The sequence below is a fragment of the Peromyscus eremicus genome, chromosome 3 (assembly GCF_949786415.1).
Source record: "Peromyscus eremicus chromosome 3, PerEre_H2_v1, whole genome shotgun sequence".
Taxonomy (NCBI): Eukaryota; Metazoa; Chordata; class Mammalia; order Rodentia; family Cricetidae; genus Peromyscus; species Peromyscus eremicus.
In genome coordinates this window covers 138,454,314-138,479,204 of record NC_081418.1, presented here as the reverse complement: position 1 = coordinate 138,479,204, position 24,891 = coordinate 138,454,314, and the positions used below count along the sequence as shown (strand labels likewise).

The 24,891-nt window shown below is 49.4% G+C and overlaps 1 protein-coding gene across 1 annotated transcript in view; it reads left to right on the top strand.

Moving 5' to 3' along the window:
* Tead4 (TEA domain transcription factor 4) overlaps positions 1 to 24,891 on the top strand; it is an 85,598-nt gene that overhangs the window by 1,403 nt on the left and 59,304 nt on the right. The window contains exons 2-3 of the mRNA XM_059257125.1: positions 6,126 to 6,219; positions 6,465 to 6,644. Coding sequence (XP_059113108.1) covers positions 6,126 to 6,219; positions 6,465 to 6,644 — 274 coding nt within the window. The remainder of the gene's footprint in view (positions 1 to 6,125; positions 6,220 to 6,464; positions 6,645 to 24,891) is intronic.

The window sequence follows — 24,891 nt, the reverse complement described above, 5'->3', positions numbered from 1 at the left end:
ACACACAGAGATCTGTCTGTCATGTGATTTGGATTAAAGGTGTGCACAATCACCCGGCTTCTGCTATGGCTTGCTGTTAGCTCTGACCCCCAGGCAACTTTATTTATTAACATACAAATAAAATCACATTTCAGTACAAATAAAATATCACCATAAGTATGAGTTCTGTCCCTGGGACACAGTTGGTGGAAGGAGAAAAGAGACTCCTGGAAGTTGTCTTCTGGCTTCCATGTGCACAAGAAACAAATAATTATAGTTAAAACAATGTAAATGTGTGGCTGAGTGTTTGCCTGCGTGTATGCATGTCTGTACACCATATGCCTGCAGTGCCGGAGGAGGCCAGAAGAGGGCGCCTGGAACTCCTGGAACTGGAGTTAACACAGGGTTGGAAGCCACCAGGCTGGGAACTCAGCCTCCTTCTTCTGCAAGAGCAACAAGAGCTGTTAACTGCTGAGCCGTCTTTCCAGCCGTGTTGTTTTCCTTTCTGAAACAGGGTCTCACTCTACAGCCCAGGCTGGCCTGGAATTCATTATATAGTCAAAGCTGACCTCAAACTCATGGCAATCCATCTGCCTCAGCCCCTGGAATACTGAGATTACAGGCATGAGTTGCCACTTCTGGTATTTAATCACTTCTTTAAAGAATTTTACCTCCGGGGCTGGAGACATGACTTCTTCCAGAGGACTGGGTTCGATTCCCAGTGCGTACATGGAGGCTCACAGCTGTCTGTAACTACAGTTCCAGGGGACCTGACTAACACCCTTACACAGGCAAAACTCCAATGCACATAAAAATAGATAAATATTTTTTTAAAAAAAAAGAATTTTACCTCCAAACACTGTCAGGTTGTGAGGTATGAGAGGTTTGCTCCTCAGTATACAGGGGAGGGAGACAATTTAACCATTAGGACCTGCTGCTCCCGAGATAGTTCACCCAGAGATTATTAATTTTATTATTTTCAGTGCTGGGGATGGTATCTGTCTACAGCCTTGAGCCAGCTAGGTATATCCAAGATCACTGATCTATACCCTCTGCCTAGAAGGCCCCTGCCCTGTGTGCGTGCGTGCATGCATGCGTGCGTGAGCGTGCACGTGGTGTTGGAACCCAGGACTTTGTGTATGCTAGGCAAATGCTCTATTGCCAAGATAAACCTCCAGGTGCATCCTCTTTGAGGAAGCAATAGTAAAAGTAACCCAGGGCTGGTGAGATGATTGGAACCCAGGTCAGGCTTGGTGGCATTGCTATTACCCCTGAGCCATCTTGCCTGTCCTTGTTTTTGAGAAACTGGGTCACTGGGAAAACTTTCCAGACTTACAAGCTGTGACTTAGCAACAGCTGAAGTAAATACTTCGGATAACGAAATCCATGAAAAACCTGGGACTTTCAAATGTTGATATTTCCCAAAGATTCATTTATTGAATTCTTTTAACTAAAAATAACCTCTTTATCAGTGTGTGTGTGTGTGTGTGTGTGTGAGAGAGAGAGAGAGAGAGAGAGAGAGAGAGAGAGAGAGAGAGAGAGACAGAGCGAGAGAGAGAGAGAGAGAGAGAGAGAGAGAGAGAGAGAGAGAGAGAGAGAGAATCTAGAGGCAGAGAGGCACCAGAGCTCCCTGGAGCTGTAGTTACAGGTAATTGTGAGCTGCCTGTCTTTTGAGCCATGAAAAGAAATCTTTTTTTGTTTGTTTGAGACAGGGTTTCTCTGTGTAGTTTTTGGAGCCTGTCCTGGGTCTTGCTCTGCAGACCAGGCTGGCCTTGAACTCACAGAGATCCGCCTGGCTCTGCCTCCTGAGTGCTGGGATTAAAGGTGTGTGTCACTGCCTACCACCAGACACCAAAAGAAACCATAGGAGCTGAAGAGGTGGCTCAGTAGGTGTGATGCTATTCTTGGTTGTCAAGTTGACTACATCTAGAATTAACAAAATAGGTCACAACTATGAGGGATTTTTGCTTAATTTGATTTGGGGAGATCTATTTCTGCCCCCTGGACTCATCCTGTAAACCAGGCTGGCCTTGAACTCATAGAGATCCGCCTGCCTCTGCCTCCCAAGTGCTGGGATTAAAGGTGTATGTGTGCCCCCGCCCTGGCAGGAAGATCCACTCATAATCTGAATCTTTTTTTTTCTTTTTTTTTTTTTGAGGGGGGAGGCTTTTTGAGACAGGGTTTCTCTATGTAGCTCTGGCTTTCCTGGAACTCACTCTGTAGACCAGGCCAGCCATGAACTCATAAAGATTCACCTGCCTCTGCCTCCCGAGTGCTAGGATTAAAGGCGTGCACCACCACTGTCTGGTTCTAATCTGAATCTTTGAGGTGGGAAGAAATACCTCTAATCTGGGCCCTGCCTTCTGCTGGAAGCCTAAATAAGTATCCGAAGAAGGTTTTTGCCTTTTGTCTGCTTGCTTTTGTCTCCCTAGGAAGTGTGTTCTTTCACTGGCATTAGATACTACTCCTGGGGATTCTGATGTATGCCAAAGACCAGCTGAGACATTCAGCCTTATGGACTGAATAACTACTGGATTCTTGGACCTTCCATTCATAGGCAACCACTATTGGATTAGCTGGACCACAGCCTGTAAGTCATTCTAACAAATCCCTTCTCTCTCTCTCTCTCTCTCTCTCTAATATATATGTATATGTGCATATGTATATGTATGTATATATGTATATGTGTATGTATATATACAAATATATAATATATATTTGTTTCCAGAAACAAATCCTTAAAAAAATAAATAACAACAACAATGACAAAAAGCCCCAAATCTTCTGGAATCAACCTGTGCACACTACTCTGAGAATCTGGCCCAGTGGTGGCACATACCTTTAATTCCAGCACTTGGGAGGCAGAGGCAGTTGGATCTCTGAGAGTTTGAGGCCAGCCTGGTCTATAGAGTGAGTTCTAGGACAGCCAGGGCTATGCAGAGAAACCCAGTCTCAAAAACAAAACAAAACAAAACAAAACAAAAAACAAAACCCTAGGAAAAGAGAGAGAGAATCTGCCCTTTTCATGTAGTAAATCATGGCTATCTGGATTATTTAAAATATCATAGTGTAGGAACGAGTGTAGCTCAGTGTTAGAGTATATGGCAGGTCAGGCCCTGGGTTTGATCCTCAGAATCAAACAAAAAAACAGAAAACACTAAAGAAAATACTACAAATTTTAAATATCCCAGTTACTAGCAGCTTCGACCAATTCCATCACATAGATGTGAGTGAATTTGTTCAATAAAGGATTCTTATAAAAATTTTGATTATGACCGAAGTGGGTTAAAAAAACAGAGTTTATTACAGGAATGGAAATAATACCAAACAGCATATGGTAACACTAATTAATATGGTTTTAAAGTTTGACTTGGGGCCTAATCAACACAAATACCCTCTCCACATCAAAACCAGCTCTGACCACAACCACCTTGCCTTTGGCCTCCACCCACTTGTCGGTCTGGAGCGCCAGTAAATGAGGCAAGTCATGGGCCATTTGATGTAATAGGAAGAGCTCTGTGTCTTCCAGCTGGATGTAAACAGCTAAAACAAACATTCCCACCAGCAGATTCAGTCCTGCGGGCCAGTGAAATGGAGGTCCTGTCTTCTAAGCAGAGCAGACTACTTCTGTAAAGTCCCTGTGGGGGATGGAAAGATGGCCCAGTGGTTATTTAGTATTCTTGTAGAGCACCTGGGGTTCAGCTCCCAGCACCCACATCAGGCAGCTCACACCATCACTTGTAACTCCAGCTCCAGGGGAATCTGACGTCCTCTGGCCTAGTGCATGCAGGCACACACACATATACATCAATTAAAAAAAAAAAAATCACTGCCAGCCACCAGCCCTCAGAATGGGCGCACCTGATTAGTTTTCTTTAGCAGAAAGTATTCTGAGATGGTCCTCATCTGCGCAGAAAGTAGAATTCCCGAAGACCTAGAACTCTCTAGAAGCCTGTAAGGGTAGGAACTAGGAAGCTAGAAGACACGCTTTCCCAGCTTGGATCCCCAATGGTCTTGAAGAGAAGCAAGCAAGCAGAGGGATCTCCAAGCATCCTCCTCTGTGCTGTCTGGTCAATTCTCCTGCCTGCACCCCACACTGTCCTGGCCAGATTCCCCTTCCACAGGGTCCTGTTTCCCTGTAGTTCAAATTAACTAATCTTATTTTATTTTTGAGACAGAGTTTTGCAGTATAGTCCAGGCTGGCCCCGAATGCTTGATCTTCCTGCTTTGACCTTCTCAGGCCCTTGCCACCAGACCACCACACCACCGCTGGCCAGAGCTCCTACTTAAGTGTGACGTGGTCAGCTGTCCAGCTGTAGCAGTTTCCCTATCAGCTTAAAGGACAACCTCTAGTCACAGATCACACATGGATTTACTTTTATTATTTCCAGATCCCGAGGCTCTCTGTTCAGTCTCAGGGTCACTGCGTGTGTTTAGGACAGGACATGATGTTCCAGACTTTTGCCTGAGAATTTAATGATACACCAAGTAAGTCACACCTGGGTCTAAGTGGCCTTCATGACGGCCGCGTCTTCAGCGCAGCCTTTACGAGCCTCACAGTCCGGAGCCCACTTCTCTTACCCTTTGGTCCACGCTGGTCTTAAGCTTCATTCTCCCTTGAGCTAGGATTTCAGGTGTGGGCTACCACACCCTACTGCTTGTTTTGCTCTTAATTTTTCACATCAAACATTCCTGAAAAACCACTTGGCAAACTCATGTGTCCTTTAAGAACTGGATTGAGGTCACCTCATAGACCTGGTAGCAAAGACCTGTACTGTAATTCCAGCTAATTCCCATGGCTGAGGCAGGAGAATTGACCAGTTCAAGGCACGCCAGGGCTACAGAGTTCAAGGTCAGTCTGAGTAACTCAATAGACACAGTCTTAAACACCAAAACAAATTAACACTGGGGCCACAGCATGGTAGTAGAGCATTTGCCTAGCATACACAGGGCCCTGAGTGAACCTCACACTGAGAAAAGCCACCCTATGCCTTGAATTCCACTCCTGAATTCATGCTGGACGTTGCGTTATTAAATGACGGTCTTGCTTCGACGGAGAACTTCTTGAGGGCAGAGGGGCCGTTTTCTGCACTCAGTTTGGTGCCAGAGTCAACAAACACTCCACAAAGGTTTGGTGAATTAAGTGGCAGTACAGTTTGCACTTCCCGCTCACAGATACACTGCCTTGCGCTGCTCTTTTCATGTGAATGGGATGTGACCAGGCTTTGTTATGACTCACTGTTTAATAAGCACACCAGCATTTATATATCCAAATGAGGGCTGCTTCCTTCAAAGTCCTCACTTTGTAAGGCTGGATGCTGCTTAGCCCCGTGATGCCGGCATTTCCGCAGACTCTTTGGACCACCTCTCTTGGGTACAGCCGCGGCATTCACAATACTTTCTTTCCAACATTTCCCATGCTACCCTCCTCTCATTTATTACGTATATCTCCATCTTATGTTGTTAGTGTTGGGTAAAAGATAAGATAAATCCGGCAATTTACTGCCTTCAAGGGTTTTCTGTTTGGCCAAGGAGATCAGACAGGGAGAGCCACAGCAATAAAAACTAAATGTTGATGTTGCAAAGATTGTTTGGTTTTTGGAAATAGCCAAATCTTTTCTTTGGTTTTAAGTCTCCCAAAATGACAAGGTGGGTGCTAGAGCTATGTAGTAACTGTAACTGTTTTAAGTCAAATATTTATAAAGATTACTCAGCCCAAGCCACGTGTTTCTCCTAAGTTGATTTGGCACGTTTCTGTAACACCCGGACTTCTAACTTCATGGCGACGCTGTCCTGTATCCTGGGTCCCCAGTCAGTTCCAGCTCTCTGTGAACCCCTGCCGGGACCCTATATCCTTATTCTCGCAGCATCCGGTGAACCTATTAACAGGATAAAGATTCAGGGAGTTACAACTGAGCCCATGACGGGTCTCCCCTTTCCCTGCTTTCTGAGTGACAGTTCTGCAGATCCTGAGGGACACCAAGAGAACTGAAAGGGCCAGTACTGGGGAGGGCTGGAGAGGGAAAGCGGTGGCGGATCTGGGAGCAGAGCCGGGAGTTCCTGCTTCCTGCTCCCGGAGCGAGAGTCCTCGGTAGCAGCCTCGGGGAAGGGAACAGCCCTTCCTGCTCGCGACCGCGTCCTTCCAGGAGCGGCAGCAAGGCGCGCCCCACCCCGGCGGAGGGGACGGTTTTCAGCTGGAAGTGGTGGTAGGACAGCTAGGACTCAACGCCACCGAGGGATGTGGGGAGGCTGGATGAGAGGCGGAAATCGGTAGATCAGCGCCTAGGCGAGTAGGCGCGAGCCGCAGAGGCGCCGAGGGGACCCCGGGTTTTCTGGGCTGTGCCTGGTCCCGTGCTTGCCCGCGGTCCCCTGGGCTCCGCCCCGCCGCGCAGCCCGGCCCCTCTCTGGCCGGGTCTCCTCCCCGAGGTGAGGGTGGCAGCGCCACTCCCTCCGCTCCCTCCCCAGCCGCGCGCGTCTCATTCCAGCGCCCATTCCGCGCATTCCTGCCGGGCTCCTTTGCAAACTCCGGCCCCGGGGGTGGGGACCGCCGCAGCTCCGCGCCCCGGCCCCGCAGCCGTCGCCGCGGCTGGAAGACTTGGCGCCCCGCGCGGACCTGCTGCAGCCGGCCGAGCGCTCCCACCCCGCCTCCCGCACTCTTGGGACCGGTAAGGTTGCTGAGTTCGGAGGATCTCGGTGTCCCTCGTGGTCCCGGGCAGCACTACCGGGCAGAACCCGCGGGGCACGTGCGGGCGGTGGAGCCCAGGGGCTGGGCAGAGCAGGGTCGCCTGGGTTGAAGTATCAGAAATAGGCGATTTAAGAGCCCCAGCCAGGGCTTTTTCTACTTTTCGTCCTGGAGAAGCGAGCCCAGGAGGGAGGTGTATTGCTAGGAACTTTTGCAGAGGTCTCCAGGGTTTGAGACGCTGTTGCTCCCCATGCTGAGGAGTGAGCTCCCAAACTCCAAGGCACTATACCCTAGCAAGCAGCCCAGGGTCGCGCCGCGGTGCACACACATGTCAGCGGGCCCCAGGCACACCCACACACTCCGATTCTGTGAGTGAGTTCTAGCGAGGTCTTACTGTGTCAGCATCCTTAAGTTTTGGGTGTTCCTGAGGGAGAGAGAGATCTGTGCGCGGTGACTCACCTTGCTTTCAGTAGGTGCATTTGTTTGTGCTGAACGTGACAGTGTGTACATTGTACTACATACAGTACACCTTGAAGAGGGTGCTGTCTGAAAACCCTGAGTGTCGAAGTGGGTGTGTGATGCCTCCTCCCCAAGACTGTCCTCGCTCTGAGGATGTTGGTTCTGGCTCTGACTTCTTCCTGCAGAACCGGAGCAGGAGACAGTGTCTCCAAGTTCTTTGTGTGCGGGGAGAAAAATTGACAGTAGTAGTTGGAGGTGCCCCCCCCCCGCCCCCACTCCCCACTCCATCCCTGCTGGGTTGGGCAGAGCTGGCAGGAAGCTGCCTACACCTGCCCCCCTTCCAGGCAGCTGTCTTTCTGAGGGAGAGTGGATCCTGTTGAATAGTGTGGAGAACTGCTGGAAGGCTAGGCAAAGCTGAGGTCTTTGCCTTTAGGGGATAGGATGGGTTTGGGGGAATGTTTGTGGGGGTGGACCCCCTAAAAGGAAGAGACCTTGTTAGATTGTTTTCTTTTGGGACCGAAGTCTAGTCAAGCCTGGCCTGGTATTACTACCCTAGCATAAGTTGACTTTCATCAAAAAAAAAAAAAGCAATGACAAAAAAAATCAACTCTTTTTTGAGACAGACTCAAAAGGCAGTTACCTACCTCAGCCTGCTGGGATTACAGGCCTGAGTCACCAGGCTTAGCTGACCATGTGGGATGTTGGGATGCTGATAGTGTTTCTAAGTTGGCCTCAAGGACAAAAGAGTGTCCATGTATACGGGTCTGAACTACATCTCAGGGTTCGCCTCTCCTTGGACCCACTGGTGGAATAATCTCTCCTTCCTTAGTAGACTATCAGACCTGACTATTCCTTAATAGTCAGGGCCTTGCTCTGTAACCCAGGCTGGGTTCAAATTGGGTGATCCCCTGCCTCAGCTTCCAGAGCGTTGGGATTACTCCCTCACTCTTCACACCTTGCTACACTACCTCGTTTCTGGGGTGGAGACTTGAGCATCTCACTGCGTGAATGCTTCAGTGACAGGGCTGCCTTGGACTTGTTAGCTGGGTCCAGGATATTGACAGGAGCGTTGTGTGAGTATCACAGACAGACTTGGCATTAGAGTTCTCTCTCATTAACACAACAGAGAGATGATGGCTAGGGTTTCTTGGAAGGAAGGAACAGAAAACTGTGTCAGGAGTGGGGCCTCTTGTGTGTATCTTCCCGTCTATCCTGCTGTTGTAGATTAGATGGTCTGCTGGGAAATACCTCATATTCCTAACTGCTCAGGCCATGTGTACTGCTGATTTACAAAAACAGCTCTCCTGTGGTGGAAAATGCACAGGCACGGTGTGTGTGTGTGTGTGTGTGTGTGTGTGTGTGTGTGTGTGTGTGTGTGTGTCAGATAGACCCGGGCAGGACACTCACTCATTACCTTTAAGGCTTTTGGGCTCAGTTTCCTGATGAGTAACATGGTGGGGGTGGGGGTAAGAGGCTGGGGCTGGGGTGGATGGGGTGGGAGGGTAAGTAACTAATACCCGTGTAGAAAACTTGCTCTGAAAACTCAGTGTTTGCAAAGCACCTGATAGCATACCCCAGGGCCCTTGGAAATGGTGTAGCTTATGTTTTCCCAAGCTTGCTGAGGGTCGAATCCAGGGTCTTAATAACACATGAAACTAGAGGGTTTTGAGTGACTGTTTCTCTGAATCCCCCTTAGGAAACCCCACTCTGTTCATCATGTTTATTTTGCCAACATGAATTGAACATTTGCTGTGGGTCCAGTGCCGGGGGGAGGCCTTCCTTTGCTACCAGGTAACGTCATTCTCCAGCTCTCATATTCTCATTTCCATTTTGCCTTTCCCTCAGGGTGAATTTGCTGAGCACTGGTACCCTCTTGGGTACTGTTAGACCCTCTGTCAATGTCCAGCCCCTTTGTGGGGAAACTGAGGCCCCGGGAGGGACCACAAAATGTTTAGAATTGCACATGCCCAGAGTGGCAGAGCTGGGACTGTAACTCAAGCTCTTCACGTTAAAGTCTGTCTCAGGATTTGTGTATCCCAATATCTGAGCCCCCACATCTTAGCTAACTTTGGTCCATCCGGTATGGAGACTGTAACAGTCTGACTTGGGTGGTATCTACCATCTTGTGATGCAGGAAGATGGTTGCAGGCAGGCATTTTTTCCTGCATCCGAGAAGAAAGTATATAGCTAACTACTTTATAGTAGGATATAAGCATGCCAGTCTGGGAGGACCCCGGGAGAGCCTTCTAATATTTCTAATATACTCTCCTTCCTCTAGAGGTCTAAGTATTACTCTACCAGGTGGGGGAAGTATCTATGTATGTATGCGTGTATCTCCTCATCTAGCTATCTGTCCATCCATCCATCCATCCATCCATCCATCCATCCATCTCTGTCTATCTGTCTGTCTGTTTATCTATCTGTCTATCTATCTATCTATCTATCTATCTATCTATCTATCTATCTATCTATGCGTCCATCCACTCAGTCATTTTGCTTTTTGGTTCTAGGAATGAGCCCAGAGCCTCAGGTTTGCTGAGTACCCTGCTCCCCCACCGAGCTTCCAACCCCAGCTCTATCTCTTCCATCTCCCAGGATGCAAATGTCACAGCCTCCTTTGGCCTCCATTCTGTAGTCTTGTGCTGGTGACTGTCACAAAGCAATAACTATTGCCAAACTTGTGTCTCCTCCTTCTCAGGGGAGGTAGAAGACACTGGTCCCTGACTGTGGCCCTTACCCTTCCTGTCGTTGAGGCTGGTCTGGTGGCAGTTGGAACTTCAGGGCTCCTGGGGGTGGCTTTACCTCTTTGCCCCCTTGACCCTTTGTTGGCAGAAGTGGGAACGGGCAGGCAGCTCTGTTTAAGGCTCTGAAATCGGAGCTGAACAGCTGCTCCCCAGCACCCTGAGGGCGGGGGTGTCACCAGGCTCGGGGCCCAGGTGGAGGCTGGGATAGGGCAGGCTGCCTCACTGGGACTGTGGAGGCTCCATCTCCAGAGTTGCCTTGACCTCTGAAATGGTAGTTTTCTCTGCGCCCTTTTTAAGGTTGTGTGTTGGGGAGAGTCTAGTCACACCTGTGTGGTTGTCCCTGGGGCCCTCAGCTGGTGGGACAGGCTCTGTGGGAAATTTCCCACCAGAACCTCAGGCCAAGAAGTTCTGTGCCCTCTGTTTGCTTGTAACACAGGCCAGCTTCCAGAAAGGTAGGAGGATGGGCCTGCTGCTCCCTGATTTGGGCCAGGGTGGGCAGGCAGGCCCCCATGGGTGGGGACCCAGCTTCCTTTGACCCAAACTCAATGGGAACAATAGACTTCAGAGGAGTCACCAGGGGCAGGAAATGGGAGCTGTGCTAAGGCCAGGGTGACCCTCCTGGGGGATGGGACTGCATATCCGGTTGAGTGTTAGGGCCGGTGCAGAGGGCACTGGGGAGGGGCCGAGATGACACATAGGGTGGGCCCTGGGGTGGGGCTCTCCGCCTGAGGGGGCTGTTGACTCAGAGTGAAACCTGAGCAGAAGGACCCATTATCTGGCGCAGCCCTCTGTTCTGTGTCTTACTAGCAACGATCTTGTGTCTGGCAACTTTCTGCCGGGTTCCTGCCAAGCTCACTGGGCCAGAACCGTGCCTTCCCCCTTCCCCTGGAGCCCCCAGGATGGCTTCGTGAGTCGCTTTGGCCAGGATGAAAGACTAGTGTTGTTTCTTCCTGGCTGCCCTCCAACCTGGCTGCTCTCCACCTTGACATTGAGCCCCAAGTGATAGTTGATGGGAGGTGATGTTGGGCAGAGCTCCGGGTAGGGAGACAGAAGCCGTGGTTCACTTGGACAACCGTGAAGAGATTTCTTCAGCCACAGTCAGACCAAGACAGGCAGGGGGAGATTCCTGCCTGAGGCAGGTGGCGAAATGTTCTAGGAGGCTGGACATTTATCTTGCCTTCATCTGTGGAAGGGTGGGACAGATTGTATGGGTGCTAAGGTGTACTTGGCTTTGGGAGAAGTGAGAGTCAGTCAGTCCATGGGGTTTCTCTCTCTCTCTCTCTCTCTCTCTCTCTCTCTCTCTCTCTCTCTTTTTTCCGAGACAGGGTTTCTCTGTGTAGCTTTGGAGCCTGTCCTGGAACTCATTCTGTAGCCCAGGCTGGCCTCGAACTCACAGAGATCCGCTTGGCTCTGCCTCCAGAGTTCTGGGATCAAAGGCATGCTCCACCCCCTGGCTTCCATGGTTTTTCTTTGTGTGAGTTCAGGTTACCCGATTCTCACAGGTTGTCTTTTGGGGTTCAGAGAGCAGCCTTAGGAATGGCCGAAGGATCCAACCAAGAGGTGGTGGGGTAGAGAAAACACATGGTAGCCTGATTTACTTCTCCAAGGGACAAGATGAAGGTTCTGGAAATGGCAGAGTGCTGGGTTTCTTGTTCATCCCTTGCCCAGTTCTAGATCAAGTTTTATTCTATTTATCGGTTAGTTGGTTTGTTTGCTTGCAGTATTGAGACTGGATCCCGGCACCTCATGCATGCTAGGCAAGTGCTCTGACCCCAGACCTCTGTGTCAGAGTTTTGTGCAAAATCTCTACGGAGAAACGGAGTTCAGAGTAACTAGTCTCTAGACTGGATTCAGTCTGTGTAATCTTTGGATGGAGAAATATTCTTTTTCTTTCTTTTTTTTTTTTTTTTTTGTGGTGCTGGGGCTGGAGCTGGGGGCCTTGTGCATGCCAGGCAAGCCCTGTCACTGTGTGACGCTGTAACTCTTCAGTAAGGTTTTTCAGCTGCGTGGTTTTCCCGGGGACAGGAGAAGTGACTGGGGTGTGTGTGTGTGTGTGTGTGGTTGAAGGACTATCCTGGGCACTGTGTGCAGAGCTCACCCTCCATATCCCACAAGGCGAGGGAGCGTTCTAACGGCAGGGCCCACAGCTCTCTAGCTTTGAACTTTCTCTATCAGTCCTGTGGGTGTTGAGGATAGTGAGCAAGCCCTGGATAGCAGAACCAGGTCCATATCATCTCAACTGGCTAGAATGTTCTAGAAGGTTGGAGGTCAAGCAAAAAGAAGACATAATTTTATTTGCCTGGGAAACAGTTTTCTTCTGGTGCTAGGGACTGAACTCTGGGACTGTACAGCTAGGCCAGCAAGCACTTTTCCACGGAGCCACATCCCCAGCCCTTTCAAATGTTGTTGTATTGTTTTCTGAGGTGTGGATCTCAAGCTGGCTTCACATTCATTTTGTAGCTGACAAGGACCTTGAACCGACGTCCCCTGCTGGTCCCTAACTCCCTTATGCTTGTTACAGGCAGGTGCCGCCACACCTGGCTAGGTGACACCTCAGGTGGAACCCAGGGCTTTTGCATGCCAGGCAAACATTCTGCCAAGTAAGCTACATCCCCAACGCTTTTATTTTTTAGAGACAGGCTCGGGTAGCCCAGGCTGGCTCCGCCTTAGTCTATTAGCTCTGGATGAACTTAAATTCCTTGTCTCCCTGACTCTGCCTCCCAAGTACTAGAACTGCTGTTGAGTGCAATGGTGTCCAACTCCTCGGTTGTTTTCAGACAGGGCACACACTGTAGCCCATGTTGGCCTTGAACTCATGGCAGTCCTCCTGCCTCAGCCCCCTGATTATTGAGATTAGAAGGTGTGAGCCACCACAACTGGGTTTAAAATTTTTTTTTATTTTTTTCTTGTTAAATTAATATAGACTCATAGTAAAAAAAAACCTGGAAAATAAGAAGAAAATTGAGAGGAAAAAACCAAAATGGTCCATATTACAATCTAGGGATGAGGCAGTGGAGTTATGAGGTCTCTATTCAGTTCTGTCACACTCTGGCCACAGCAAGAGCCATATCTGGCATTTAAAGGTGGAGAATATCTATTCTGTGAGAATTGTGTTTGCCAGGTGTAGCCCAGTGGAAGAGTGTTTGCCTAGACAGCATAACAGGGCCCTGGATTTCATTCCCAGGACCACCAAAAGAAAAAAGGACAAAATTAAGTTTGCCGTGTGTGTGTGTGTGTGTGTGTGTGTGTGTGTGTGTGTGTGTGTGTTTGGCAGTTTTTGTGGCTTTAAACACATGTAAAATGTCTATTCATTTTCTTCACTGTGTGGTCTGGCGCTGACATTGGTGACTGATGGACAACCCTGCTGCTGCTTTCCATGATGGCTTTGTGGATCTTGAAGAACACATTGTGAACGATCACACACCTATCTCAGCACAGTAGGACTGTGGTTCATCGGGAGTATGTCCCCTCCCCAGCTTTGTGGACCAGGAAGTTCCTGAAGCCACCGGGCAGCATGTGCTTGCCAAAGCTAGGCCCCGGGATGTGGCCCTTGATTCTTCCCTGCACCGTGTTGGTTGTGTATACCTCTGGGTTCCCACCAGTTACACTTGGTTTACTGGCTAGTGCCAGATGAGCAGCTTGGTTCCTTTCTGCATATGTGATCTTGGTCTTTGTTGGAGGTCAAAGGGCAGTGGTGATGCCGAGCAGGAGCAGGCAGCAAGGAAGGTAGGGCTTTTGTGTCTCTCTTTTAAATTTTTAAAAATATTATTGTGTGTATGTGTGGTTTGCCTGCATGTGTGTTTATGCGCCATGTGTGTGCAATGCCCACAAAGGCCAGAAGAGGGGGTTAGATTCCCCCGGGACTAGAGCTATGGATGGTTGTGAGCCGCCTGATATGGGTGCTGGGAATCAAACCCAGGTCTCTGCATCTTTGGAAGAGCGGTCAGTGCTCTTAACTGCTGAGCTGTCACTCCAGGCTGTGGTTCTTTCTGAGTCAAAGTCTAAGGAGCTTAGGCAGGCCTTGAGCTCATTATTAGGCGGCCTGGAACTTTGGATCCCCCTTCTCTGCCTCTGGAGTGCTGGATGGCATTCCAGGCATTTGCCACCATGCCTGCCCAGTGTTTGACTGTCTTAACTGAGGCTGATGGGGGACTGGAAGCTGTGATCCTGGGTGCTGTCACTTATCACTCCTGAAGACTAGCAGCCCCTCTTTGTGGCCACAGCAGAGGAGGTTCATCAGATGCAGAGTACAGCCTTCATCCCTCAACCCTTGGAGCCCCATCTTAGAATCTGTAGGTGCTGTTAGGATGTTGTGGAGGAGGTATCTACACTCTTCCTGCATGGGAAATTGGACGGATGACCTGGGTTCTGTTTCAGCCCTTCTGTGGTGCTGAGCTTAAGAGGTCCCACTCGTGATGTTAGGGGGACTTTCCTACCAGAGATCCCTACTAGAGGGAGGAAGAGCTGCTTTCTGAACTGGAGGTGAGGGTGGGAGAGAGGAGTGTCGGGCTGGTCAAGAAGAAGAAGAGCAGGAAGGTGTGGCAGTTGTTGTCTGCCCCGCCCCCATCTTTGTGTTAGAGTCAGGCCATGCCTTGGTCCTGCTCTGAAGCTATGGTGTGGGGAAGGTGACCCCAGAATGGAGTACTAGTCCAGATGTCACGGGGGAACTACCCAACAGAAATGAAACCTAAGTAAGAAGACGGTGGTAGAGCATTTGGTTAGCGTGCTCAAGGCTCTGGTTCCGTCTTGAGGCTGATTTGGTTCCTAGCACCCACATCAGTACGAGGCCAGCTTAGGCTGTATCAAAAAAGTCAGTGGCTGGGGTAGTGAGCTGCTGGCAGAATGCTTGCTTAGCACGTGAAAAAGCTCTGGGTTTGGCCAGGCAAGATGGCGCCACAGGTAAACGTGCGTGTTGCCAAGCCTGGCAACCTGAGTTCAGTCCTGGGACCTGCGTGGCAGAAAGAGAGAACCAACTCCCACACTTGTTCTTTGGCCTCCACACTCCTGCAAGTGGCGTGCGTGCAGCTCCAGCCCCAGCAAACAAATAAAACAAAATGTAATTTTTTGTGTGTGGTGGTGCACACCTTTAGTCCCAGTGCTTGGGGCAGAGGCAGGTAGACCTCTATGAAGCTCGTGTGTCTCTATATGGAGTTCCAGGCCTTCCAAGGGCTTTATAGTGAGACCTTGCCTCAAAGTCAACAAACAACAAAACGTGAGTCTGGAGAGGTGGCGTAGCTGGTAAGAGCATTTACTGCTCTTGCCAAGGACCCAGGTTCAGTTCCCAGGCCCCCATGTCAGTTGGGCAGCTCATACTCTCTATAACTCCAGCTCCAGAGGCTCCAACATCCTCTGCTGACCTCTGCGGGCACCAAGCACCCCCGTAAGTGCACATACATATACGCAGGCAAAACATTCACACACATAACATACTTTAAATAACACACAAAAAATACTTTAAATATGTAAAAAAAAAATCTCTATGCTACGTCCTTGGTACCTCCTAACATTTTACAATATGTTTTGGCTTATGGCAATATTATATTTTAGCATGTAATGGATAGGGGAAGGTCGGTCAGTGATAGAGAACTTTCCTTGCAAGGCCCTGAGTTCAGTCCCTAGGACTGGGAGAAAAAGTAAAATGATGAACGACCTAGTTGGCATTATTAACAGAGTATTGAAAAACCACATCTCAGTGCTATCCACTGCCTGGGGCTAGTGGGTACTGTTTGCATGGCATAGCTTTCCAGACAGCCTGCTTGAGTCTGAGCCCCTGTCCTGTCCACCCAGGAAGGCCTTCCTTCCTTCCTTCCTTCCTTCCTTCCTTCCTTCCTTCCTTCCTTCCTTCCTTCCTTCCCTCCCTCCCTCTTCCCTCCTTCTTCACTCCCTCCCTCCCTCCCTCCTCCCTCCCTTCTTTCCTTCCTTCCTTCCTTTCTCCTTTTTTTTTTTTTTTTGAGACAAGGCCTCTCTGTGTAGCCCTAGCTGTCCTACAACTCCCTCTGTAGACCAGGCTGGCCTTGAACTCATAGAGATCCATCCACCTGCTGAGTGTTGGGACTAAAGGCATAAAAAGGCATGTGCCGCTACCGCCTGTCCAGAAAGGCTTTCCTAGGGCAGGTTATTTAACTGTATGGTGTGCCTCAGTTTCCCCTCCGCAGAATGAAGATAAAAATGTTCATAGAAACCCATATTCAGTGGCACAAACCTGTAATTCCAGCGTTCTGGATGGAGGCTGAGGCAGGAGAATCTCAGAGTTCAAGCTACACGAGACCCTATCTCAGCCAAAGAAAGGAAGAGAAAAGTCAGTAGCAATTTCACAGCATGGATATGAAGATTAGATGAGTTAATATTTAAAGTGCTTTGGTCCTTGCCCAGCTCCTCCTAAGCACTGTGTGAGTGTTTGTCAAATAAATGACTTACCGACGGTCCTTAGGAACTAGACACGTTGGCATTTTTAAGGAGGGGCTGGTGATATGTTTGGAAGAGTCCAGTTGTGGAGTGGCCTGGGGAGTCCTGGCAGGCTGGGCCTGTGCCCTTGTGGTTCTGCTCTGTGAAAATGAATTCAGACGAGGGACACCATCGTCTGTGGCTGCAAATGAGCCAGGACAGCTCTGAGACGATGGGACAGTCTCCAGTCCTCCGGCAGGTGGATCTCAAGGGTCTGTCCGCCAGGCCTGGGAACTCCGCCGGGGTACGGGAAACACGCCGAGATCCTCAGAAATGTCCTTTATAAACTTGTGACCTCCTGTTGTGACGGGAGGTGGGGTCACCTCCATCACCTTGGAGTTTATGCAGTTGAGGTTAAACAGTTAAGCATACAAGAAGACATTGTATGGGTAGCTTCTAGAGGCACAAGTGACTCATTCTGATAAGGTTAGGAGGAGCCAAGGAAGGCTTCTTGGAGGAGGTGAGGGAGAAGCTTTGAGAATAGGTAGGGCTGTGACACTGCACAGAGAAGGGGACATAGGAGGAAGAAACATCTGTGTAGGTTGAAATGTCATTGTAGGAGGGCTGTTATCATGCAGTTATAAAAGAGGTAGATTTGAGCTGCACACATCAGCCAGGATGTAGGGGTGTGTGTGTGTGTTTGTTTGTGTGTGCGTGTGTGAGTGTGTGTGTGTGTGTGTGTGTGTGTGTGTGTGTGTTGCTGGGGACTGAGCTCTGCCCAGGGCTTACGTTAAATTTACATCAACAAAATGTGCTCTTTATGGTGTACAGTTTATGGTTTCTTGACAAATGCGTGGAGTTGTGTGTGCACATCACAATTAAGGTACAGGACAGTTTCAACCCCCCATATTTCTTCATTTACAGCCATCTCCCCTCCCCCATGCTTGTCTCTCTCTCTCTTTGGTTTTTAGCTTTTGGTTTTTGAGACAGCGTTTCTCTGTGTAGTCTTGGCTGTCCTGGAACTCACTCTGTAGACCAGGCTGGCCTCAAACTCACAGAGATCTGCCTGCCTCTGCCTTCCAAGTACTTTGATTAAAGGCATATGCCACCACCGCCACCCGCCCCATGCTCATCTCTTAGCAATACTGATCTATTCTCTAGTCCTATAATTTTTGCCTTTTCAAGAAAGTCATGCAAACCAAATCACACAGATGTATAGCTTTTTGGGTCTGGCTTTTTTAACTCGCCATAATACCATTGATGGCTATCCCAGCTGCTGCTTTTGCTTACCTTCAGCTGGCTCCCTTTTAGAACTGAGTGGTGTTCCATTACTGTAAATGGATGTACCAAGTGTGTTTGGTCATCTTGGGTTTTCCAGCTAGTTGTGAATAAAATTGCTCTTTAGCAGCATTTTGTGTTTCTGTGTGAACACAGGATTTTCATTTTTCTTGCATTAATACTTAGGAATGGGATGGCTGGGTCTTACATAACAGATAGATATGTTATATGTCTTGAGACTCTGCTATATGGGTCTGGAGAGATGGTTCAGTGGTTAAGAGCACTGGCTGCTTTTCCCAGAGGACCTAGATTCAATTCCCAGCACCCATATGGTGGCTCACAATTATCTATAGCTCCAGACCCTCTTCTGGCCTCCATGGTTGACCAGGCATGTAAGGCATGTAATACTCATACGTAAATTCAGGCAAACACTCATACACTATATCTAAATCTGCCATACTCTTTCTAGTATGCACCATTCTGTATTTCCACTTAGCAACATGTGTGTTCCATGCTCATTTTCATGGCTTGATGTGTCAGCGTGTTGGCTGGTCTTCATTCTACATGCATGTGTACGTGCTTGAGTATGTATCTGTACCACTTGTGTGTCTGGTGCCCACAGGGGCCAGAATTAGCATAAGATCCTCTGGAACTGGAGTTACAGGTGATTGTGAGCCACCTTGTGGGTGCTGGGAACAGAACCTGGCTCCTGCAAGAGCAGCCAGTGCTTTTAACTGCTGAGCCATCTCTCCAGCCCGGTTTACGTTTCTAGTGGCTAGCGATGCTGAACATCTCATTTGCTTATAACTATGGTGAGGGGTCTGTCCAATTTTTACCCATCTTTTCTCTTGTTTTGAGCATGCTTTAATAATCTACTTCCAGGCCCTTTGCCAGGTATATTCTTCTTTTCATTTTGTTTTTGTTTTGAGACAGAGTCTATGTAGTCTGGCTGTTCTGGAACTCTATGTAGACCAAGCTGGCCTTGAACTCACAGGGATCTGCCTGCCTCTGCCTCCCAAGTGCTGGGATTAAAGGTGTGTAACACTATACCTGGCTTGCCAAGTATATTCTTCATTGATTTTTTTTTAAAAGTTTTTATTACTTTATGGACGATGTATGCATGTGGAGGGTAGAGGGCACTATGTGGTCCTGGGTGTGGAATACAGGTCATGAGGCTTGGTGGCAAGTGCCGTGTGTGTGTGTGTGTGTGTGTGTGTGTGTGTGTGTGTGTGTGTGTATGTTTCTTGAGATAGAGTCTCACCCTGTAGCTCAGTCTTCTCTCTTTCTCTTTCTCTCTCTCTCTCTCTCTCTCTCTCTCTCTCTCTCTCTCTCTCTCTCTCTTTCTCTTTTGGTTTTTCGAGACAAGGTTTCTCTGTATAGCTTTGGAGCCTGTCCTGGAACTCACTCTGTATACCAGGCTGGCCTTGAATTCACAGAGATCCGCCTGCCTCTGCCTCCTGAGTGCTGGGATTAAAGGTGTGTACCACCACCACCCGCTTCTCTCTCTCTCTCTCTCTCTCTCTCTCTCTCTCTCTCTCTCTCTCTCTCGGCTTTTCAAGACAGGGTTTCTTTGTGTAGCCCTGGCTGTCCTGGAACTAGCTATGTAGACTGGGCTGGCCTCAAACTCAGAGATCCACTTGCCTCTGCCTCCCAAGTGCTAGGATTAAAGGCGTGCACCACCACTGCCTGGCTTCAGGTTGCTCTTGAACCTTGAACTAACAGCAGTTCTCGTGGTTCATCTTCCCAAGTGCTGGGATTCCATGTGTGAACCACCACTTAAAGAAAAAGATCCCCAAAGGGAGGCGATTGGTGTGAGGGACTCTGAAAGTGAGCCAAGCATGACCTCTTTTCAAGGGCAAAGGTGGGATCCAGGCTGAGGAATGGGGAACCCAAAGAGTGGTCTACGGAGAAAAGATACAACAGTGTGTGCTCCTCCTCTCCAAGGTCTGCTTCTAGCTAAGCATCTGCTGTACAGCTCACTTCAGAGCAAGAGGCTCAGGTGAGCATCCTCTGTGGCTGGCCAGTGGTACCTGGTCCTCCTTCATGCGTGATGGGTTAGGCTAGGCCATCTCCACCCAGAAGAAAATAAGGGCTATTGCCCCAGCCTGCTCCTCAGCCATTTACATGGCCTTGTTTCCAAACTGAATGACCATGTGTTTTGGAATGGGAGGTGGGGTGACTGGCAGGCCTTCAGGGGTGCTGGGTGTGTGGCTGAGCCAGAGGGACTCAGTGGGATGAGTTTTCTGGGTCAGGGTGGATCCTCTGCTTTGGTGACCTCAGTCTAGAGTGTCTTCCTCAGCTCTATCTCTTGCAATGACCAAGACTAGGTAGATGCTGCCTGCTGAGCCCTCGCCTTCCTGTGTACTGGGAGTGTGGCTCTGTCCACATGGTAGAGCATTCCTTCTCCAGAGAGGAATCGAACTTAGTGAGGGGCAGAACTCCAGTTACTGGTTTGGGCTTAGTCTCAGGTCCTAGATGGTCAAGGGCAGCCCTGTATGTCTGGGAGAGTAGTTGAGGGCCAGCCCGGCCCTAAGGGGAATTAAGCCTTAGGGTATGCTCTGTCTATCCTAGGGGACTGCCACCTGATGGATGGGATTACCATGGTCAGCCCCAGGGCTTGGCTGATAAAGACTTTGCATGGAGCTCCCTTGTGTTGAGCTGAACTTTTCTGGGACAGGTCTGTTTTGGGTAAAGTCAGCTGTTTTGCTTAGGTCCTTGGCTATTAAGGACTGTTACCACTTTTGCTTCAGTATGGAAGCCTGAAGAAAGGTCCATAGGAAAGAATACAAGAGTTAAGTCTTCCTTGTTCCAAAATTAACGTTTTTAAAAATAATGTTAGGGTGTGTGTGTGTGTGTGTGTGTGTGTGTGTGTGTGTGTGTGTGTGTTGGGAGAGAGGGAGAGAGAATGCCACAGCACACATGTGGAGGGAGCTGAGAGGACAGTTTTCAGGAGTCCATTCCCTCCTTCCACCTTGGGAGCCCTGGAGATCAAACTCACATTGTTAGGATCGGCAGCGGGTGCCTTTACCCAATGAGCTATCTAGACTTTTTTCTTCACTGTGTAGCTGTGCTTGACCTGGAAATTACTATGTAGACCAGACTGGCCTCAAACTCACAGAGATCCTCCTGCCTCTGTCTCCTGAGTGCTGGGATTAAAGGCCTGTGCTACCACACCCAGTAAGTAGACTTAAAAATGGCGGTTTGAGCCGGGCGGTGGTGGCGCACGCCTTTAATCTCAGCACTCGGGAGGCAGAGCCAGGCGGATCTCTGTGAGTTCGAGGCCAGCCTGGGCTACCAAGTGAGTTCTAGGAAAGGCGCAAAGCTATACAGAGAAACCCTGTCTCAAAAAACCAAAAAAAAAAAAAAAAAAAAAAAATGGCGGTTTGAGGGGCTGGAGAGATGACTCAGTGGCTAACAGCATGCGTTGCTTTTGCAGAGGACCTGAGTCCATTTTCCCAGCACCCATGTGGGGTAGCTCACAGTCCCTTCTTAACTCCAGCTCCAGTGGCTCTGACACCCTCTGAGGGCACTTGCACTCATGTGCACATATCCACACACATACGTAGATGCGTACACACAAATGAAACCTTATGTATCAGTTTGGCGTTTATAGAAGAATCGAGGAGAAAGTATAGAGTTCCTTGATTTATACATCTTCCCTCAGTTTCTTTGATTAGTAATATCTCTAATTAGAGTGGTGCCTGTGTTATAATTGGTGTTAGCAGTCTGTCAGCCTGTGGTTCACGGAAGGGCTCACGCTGGGCTCTGATACCTGGATGGTGGTGTGTACTCGCTGTGGCAGTATCATGCAAGATTGCTCCAGTGCCCTAAAAAACCCTTTTCATCTTTTCTTCCAACCCTAGATAACCTCTGACCTCTCTATTCACCCAGGGAGTTTTTTCCTTCTCTCTTCTTCACTCTCTGTAGTGGGTGCCAGAAAAAAGGCTGCTGTGTGTCCTGCTCTACGATGTTCCACCCGATTCCCTTGAGACAGGGTCTTTCTGAACCTGGTGATAGACAGGTGGCCAGCAAGTCCGGAAGATCTGCCTGTCTTCACCTCCCCTCTGGCTCTGGGAGGCGCGGGTGTGTGGCCATACGTGGGTGTTGGGATCCGAACTCAAGTCCTTGTGTTTTCACAGGAGGTGTCGTCACCCACAGAGCTGTGTCTCCAGCCCCCGAGTTTTGTCTTTTCTAGAAGAATACAGAGATTCAGCCCTTTCAGACGCTTCTTTCACTCGGCGTTCGAATACCTTTCCACGGCTTGATAGCAAATGCCTTTTTCATCACCAAATAATATTCCACTTTTCTTATTGCAAATGGGGCCACTGAAATTCAAAGAGGGCAAGTGTCTGCTTCTGGAGGTTCCGACAGTCTACAGCAAACCTGAGCTTGAGCCTAATTCTTTTTTCTTCCATTACCTGTTCCCAGGGACGTAAAAATCATGTTTCATCATGGCTTCATTACCCGCTGTGGGGCCCCAGACAGAGGGTGGAGGGGTGTGGAAGCCAGTTGCTGTGACCCACTTCCTGGAGGTGTTAGGGACAGGTCTGTAGACACCCACGGCTCAGCTGTTTGGAAAGACTAGCTGGGGTCAGGTTCCCCAACTTCCAAAGAGCAGAGCATGATGGGATGCTGATCTGAGCAGCATGTCCTCACTCACTCAAGCTGAGCTTGGGGCTTGTTTCTTAGGACTCTTATCTCCCTCCTTTTCTCTGGGCCTGGGAGCTGCCCTTCCCACCTCTCCTCTGAGAGTGAGGCTCCTCCCTGACTTCCTTCCCCAAGTGCCTCCCCACCCACTTACTTATCTCCCTTTCATTCCTCCTGATTCACACACAGCCTCCCCCTCCTCGGTCCCTCCCTGCACAGTTGCCGTAACCTCGAAGGCAACAGCCCTCCTTATGCTCGGCAGTCAGGTTTGAATTTGTTTATTTATTGGCTCGTTTGTTTTAGGGACCTGGGCCTCCGCCTCCGTCTGGAGCCTTGCCTCTGAGTAGCTGGAACTTCCAGCAGGCCAGCACACATGGCTAGGGTGTCAACTGAATCCTCAGCACTGGGTATATTTTGGATGAACATGGAGTTCAGAGAGGTCCTGTCAGGCTCTTCTGTTCCAATGCTTCTTTCCTCTAAAGCTTACAGCTTTCGGACGCTTACTGCTGCCTCCCGAGGTTCCCATCCTGTCAAGAGCAAGGCCTGGTCACTTCCTGGGTGGCAGGAAGACAGTGTCTCTGCACTGGGTGCTTGGGAAGGCCGCGACATAGTTTCATATTGTATCCCAGAATGGCCCCGAACTCAGTGGGTAGCCCTGATTGGCCTTGAACTTGGGGTACTCTTTCTGCTTCAGCGCCCGGAGTGCTGGGCTTACAGGCATAAGTCACCACATCTGGCTACAATTTTTGGTGCTAAGGGTTCAAACTCAGTGTCTGGCACACACTAGGCAAGTAGTCAAGGAGCTGAGCAATGGCTGGTAAGATAGAGTTTTAAACTCTAGAAGCGTCTTTAAGTGCACTAGATTCTATCCGAAGCCAGCATGGAGGCCAAGTAAGTATTCCAGTGGTAACTTAGGCACAGGGACGCCTAGGTTTGGTTTGATCATATCTCTGCATTGCTGGGGATGGAGCCATGGGCTTCATGAAAGGCGGGTGCTGATCCACTGAGCCCCAGGCCAGCCCAAGCCTTGATACACACACACACACACACACACACACACACACACACACACACACACACACGAACACACATATTCTAGAAGGCCCCCTTCTTCCCTCTGGCTGGCCAGCCTGACCCTTGAAAGTCACACGGGTCAGTTTTTTCTGGCTGAGTAGCTGGCCTAGCCAAGGCTAGTCCACTTTGCTGGACTGTTTTCTTTCCCTGCTCCTTCTCCTTCCTCTATTCTCCAGGAACCCACGGCAGGCAGGAAACTTTCTTGTTTGGTCAATCTTCATTTCCAAGTACAAACAGGCCGCTCTTCTTTGTCGTCTGTACTTTGGACCAGGTCCCCTGAAATGCCTTCTCAGTCACATCTTTTTTTCCCTTCCTGCCTCTTTTTTTTTTTTCTTTTTCCTCCAGAATCTCACTATGTAGCCCTGGGTGACTTTGAATTTGCTATGCAGACCAGGCTGACCTTGAACTCATAGGTATCCTCCTCTGTCTTCTGGGATTAAAGGTGTATGCCACCTTGCCGGGCTTTTTAACGACTTTTAAATGCCCAGGAATAGAGACATGGTGGTACCTTGTCTGTGATGCCCACACTGGGGTGTGAAGGCTGAGGCAAAAGCACCATAGATTTGAGGCCAGCCTGGACTACGTATAGCAAGACGGTGACTCAAACAGTCCTTATGGTAAAATACAACAGGCCAGGCCTGGTGGTGCAGATCTGTAATCCCAGACTGAGGCAGGAGGACCACAAGTTCAGTGCCTGCCTGGGCTTTACAGTGAATTTGAGACCAGCAACAGCCTGTCTCAACCGGTTAAAAAGGGACTGGCGGGGGTGGGGGTGGGGGTGGGGGTGGGGGCGCGGGCATGTGTGAGGCTCTGGCTTCAATCCCCAGTAACTCAATTAGTCAATCAAATATACTCGTAATGTAAAATTACCCTCATAGCCAAGTTTTTGTTTTTCCTTCCCTTCCTTCCTCCTCCACCCCATCTCTTTCTTTCCTTTTTGGATACTATGTAATCCAGGATGGACTCTAGAGCTTGCAACATGGTTCAGGCTAGGCAAGAACTCTTAGGGATTTTGCTGCCTCAGTCTTTTTTCCAAGGGTGGTTTGAGAGAGGGTCTCCTGTATAGACAAAGGTCTTTGAGCTCACTGAGATCTGCCTCCCAAGTGGTTAAAGATGTGTGTCACCGTGCCCAGTCTACGTAAGTGCTGGGGTCACAGGTGTGTACTACCACTTGACCCTACATGGGGGTAGTAGCTCTGGCTGAGTTTCACAGGCTGGCCTGCACCTTGCAGTCCTCCTGCGTAAGTCCCCCAAACCCTGGGATTGCCAGCGTGTGCTACCTTGCCCAGCTTTTCATGATGAATACTAAAACTGTTTTTAGTGTGTGTGTTCTGCCTGCACGTATGTCTGTGCACCACATGTGTGCGGTGCCTGCTGGAGGCCGGAAGAGGATGTCAGATCCCCTGGAACTGGAGTTACAGACGGTTGTGAGCCTCCATGTGGGTGCTGGGAACCACACCTGGGACCTTTGCAACATCAGCAACTACCTTGACGACTGGACCACCTCTCCAGCCCCTCATCGTAACTCCTTCGGAGTCTGCAGTGTTACGTCCCTAAGCATGTTCACAGCTCATCTATTACCGTCATCCATTCCCGTAACTCTTCATCCTTCCCAACAGAATCTCTGTACCAAAATATAGCCAC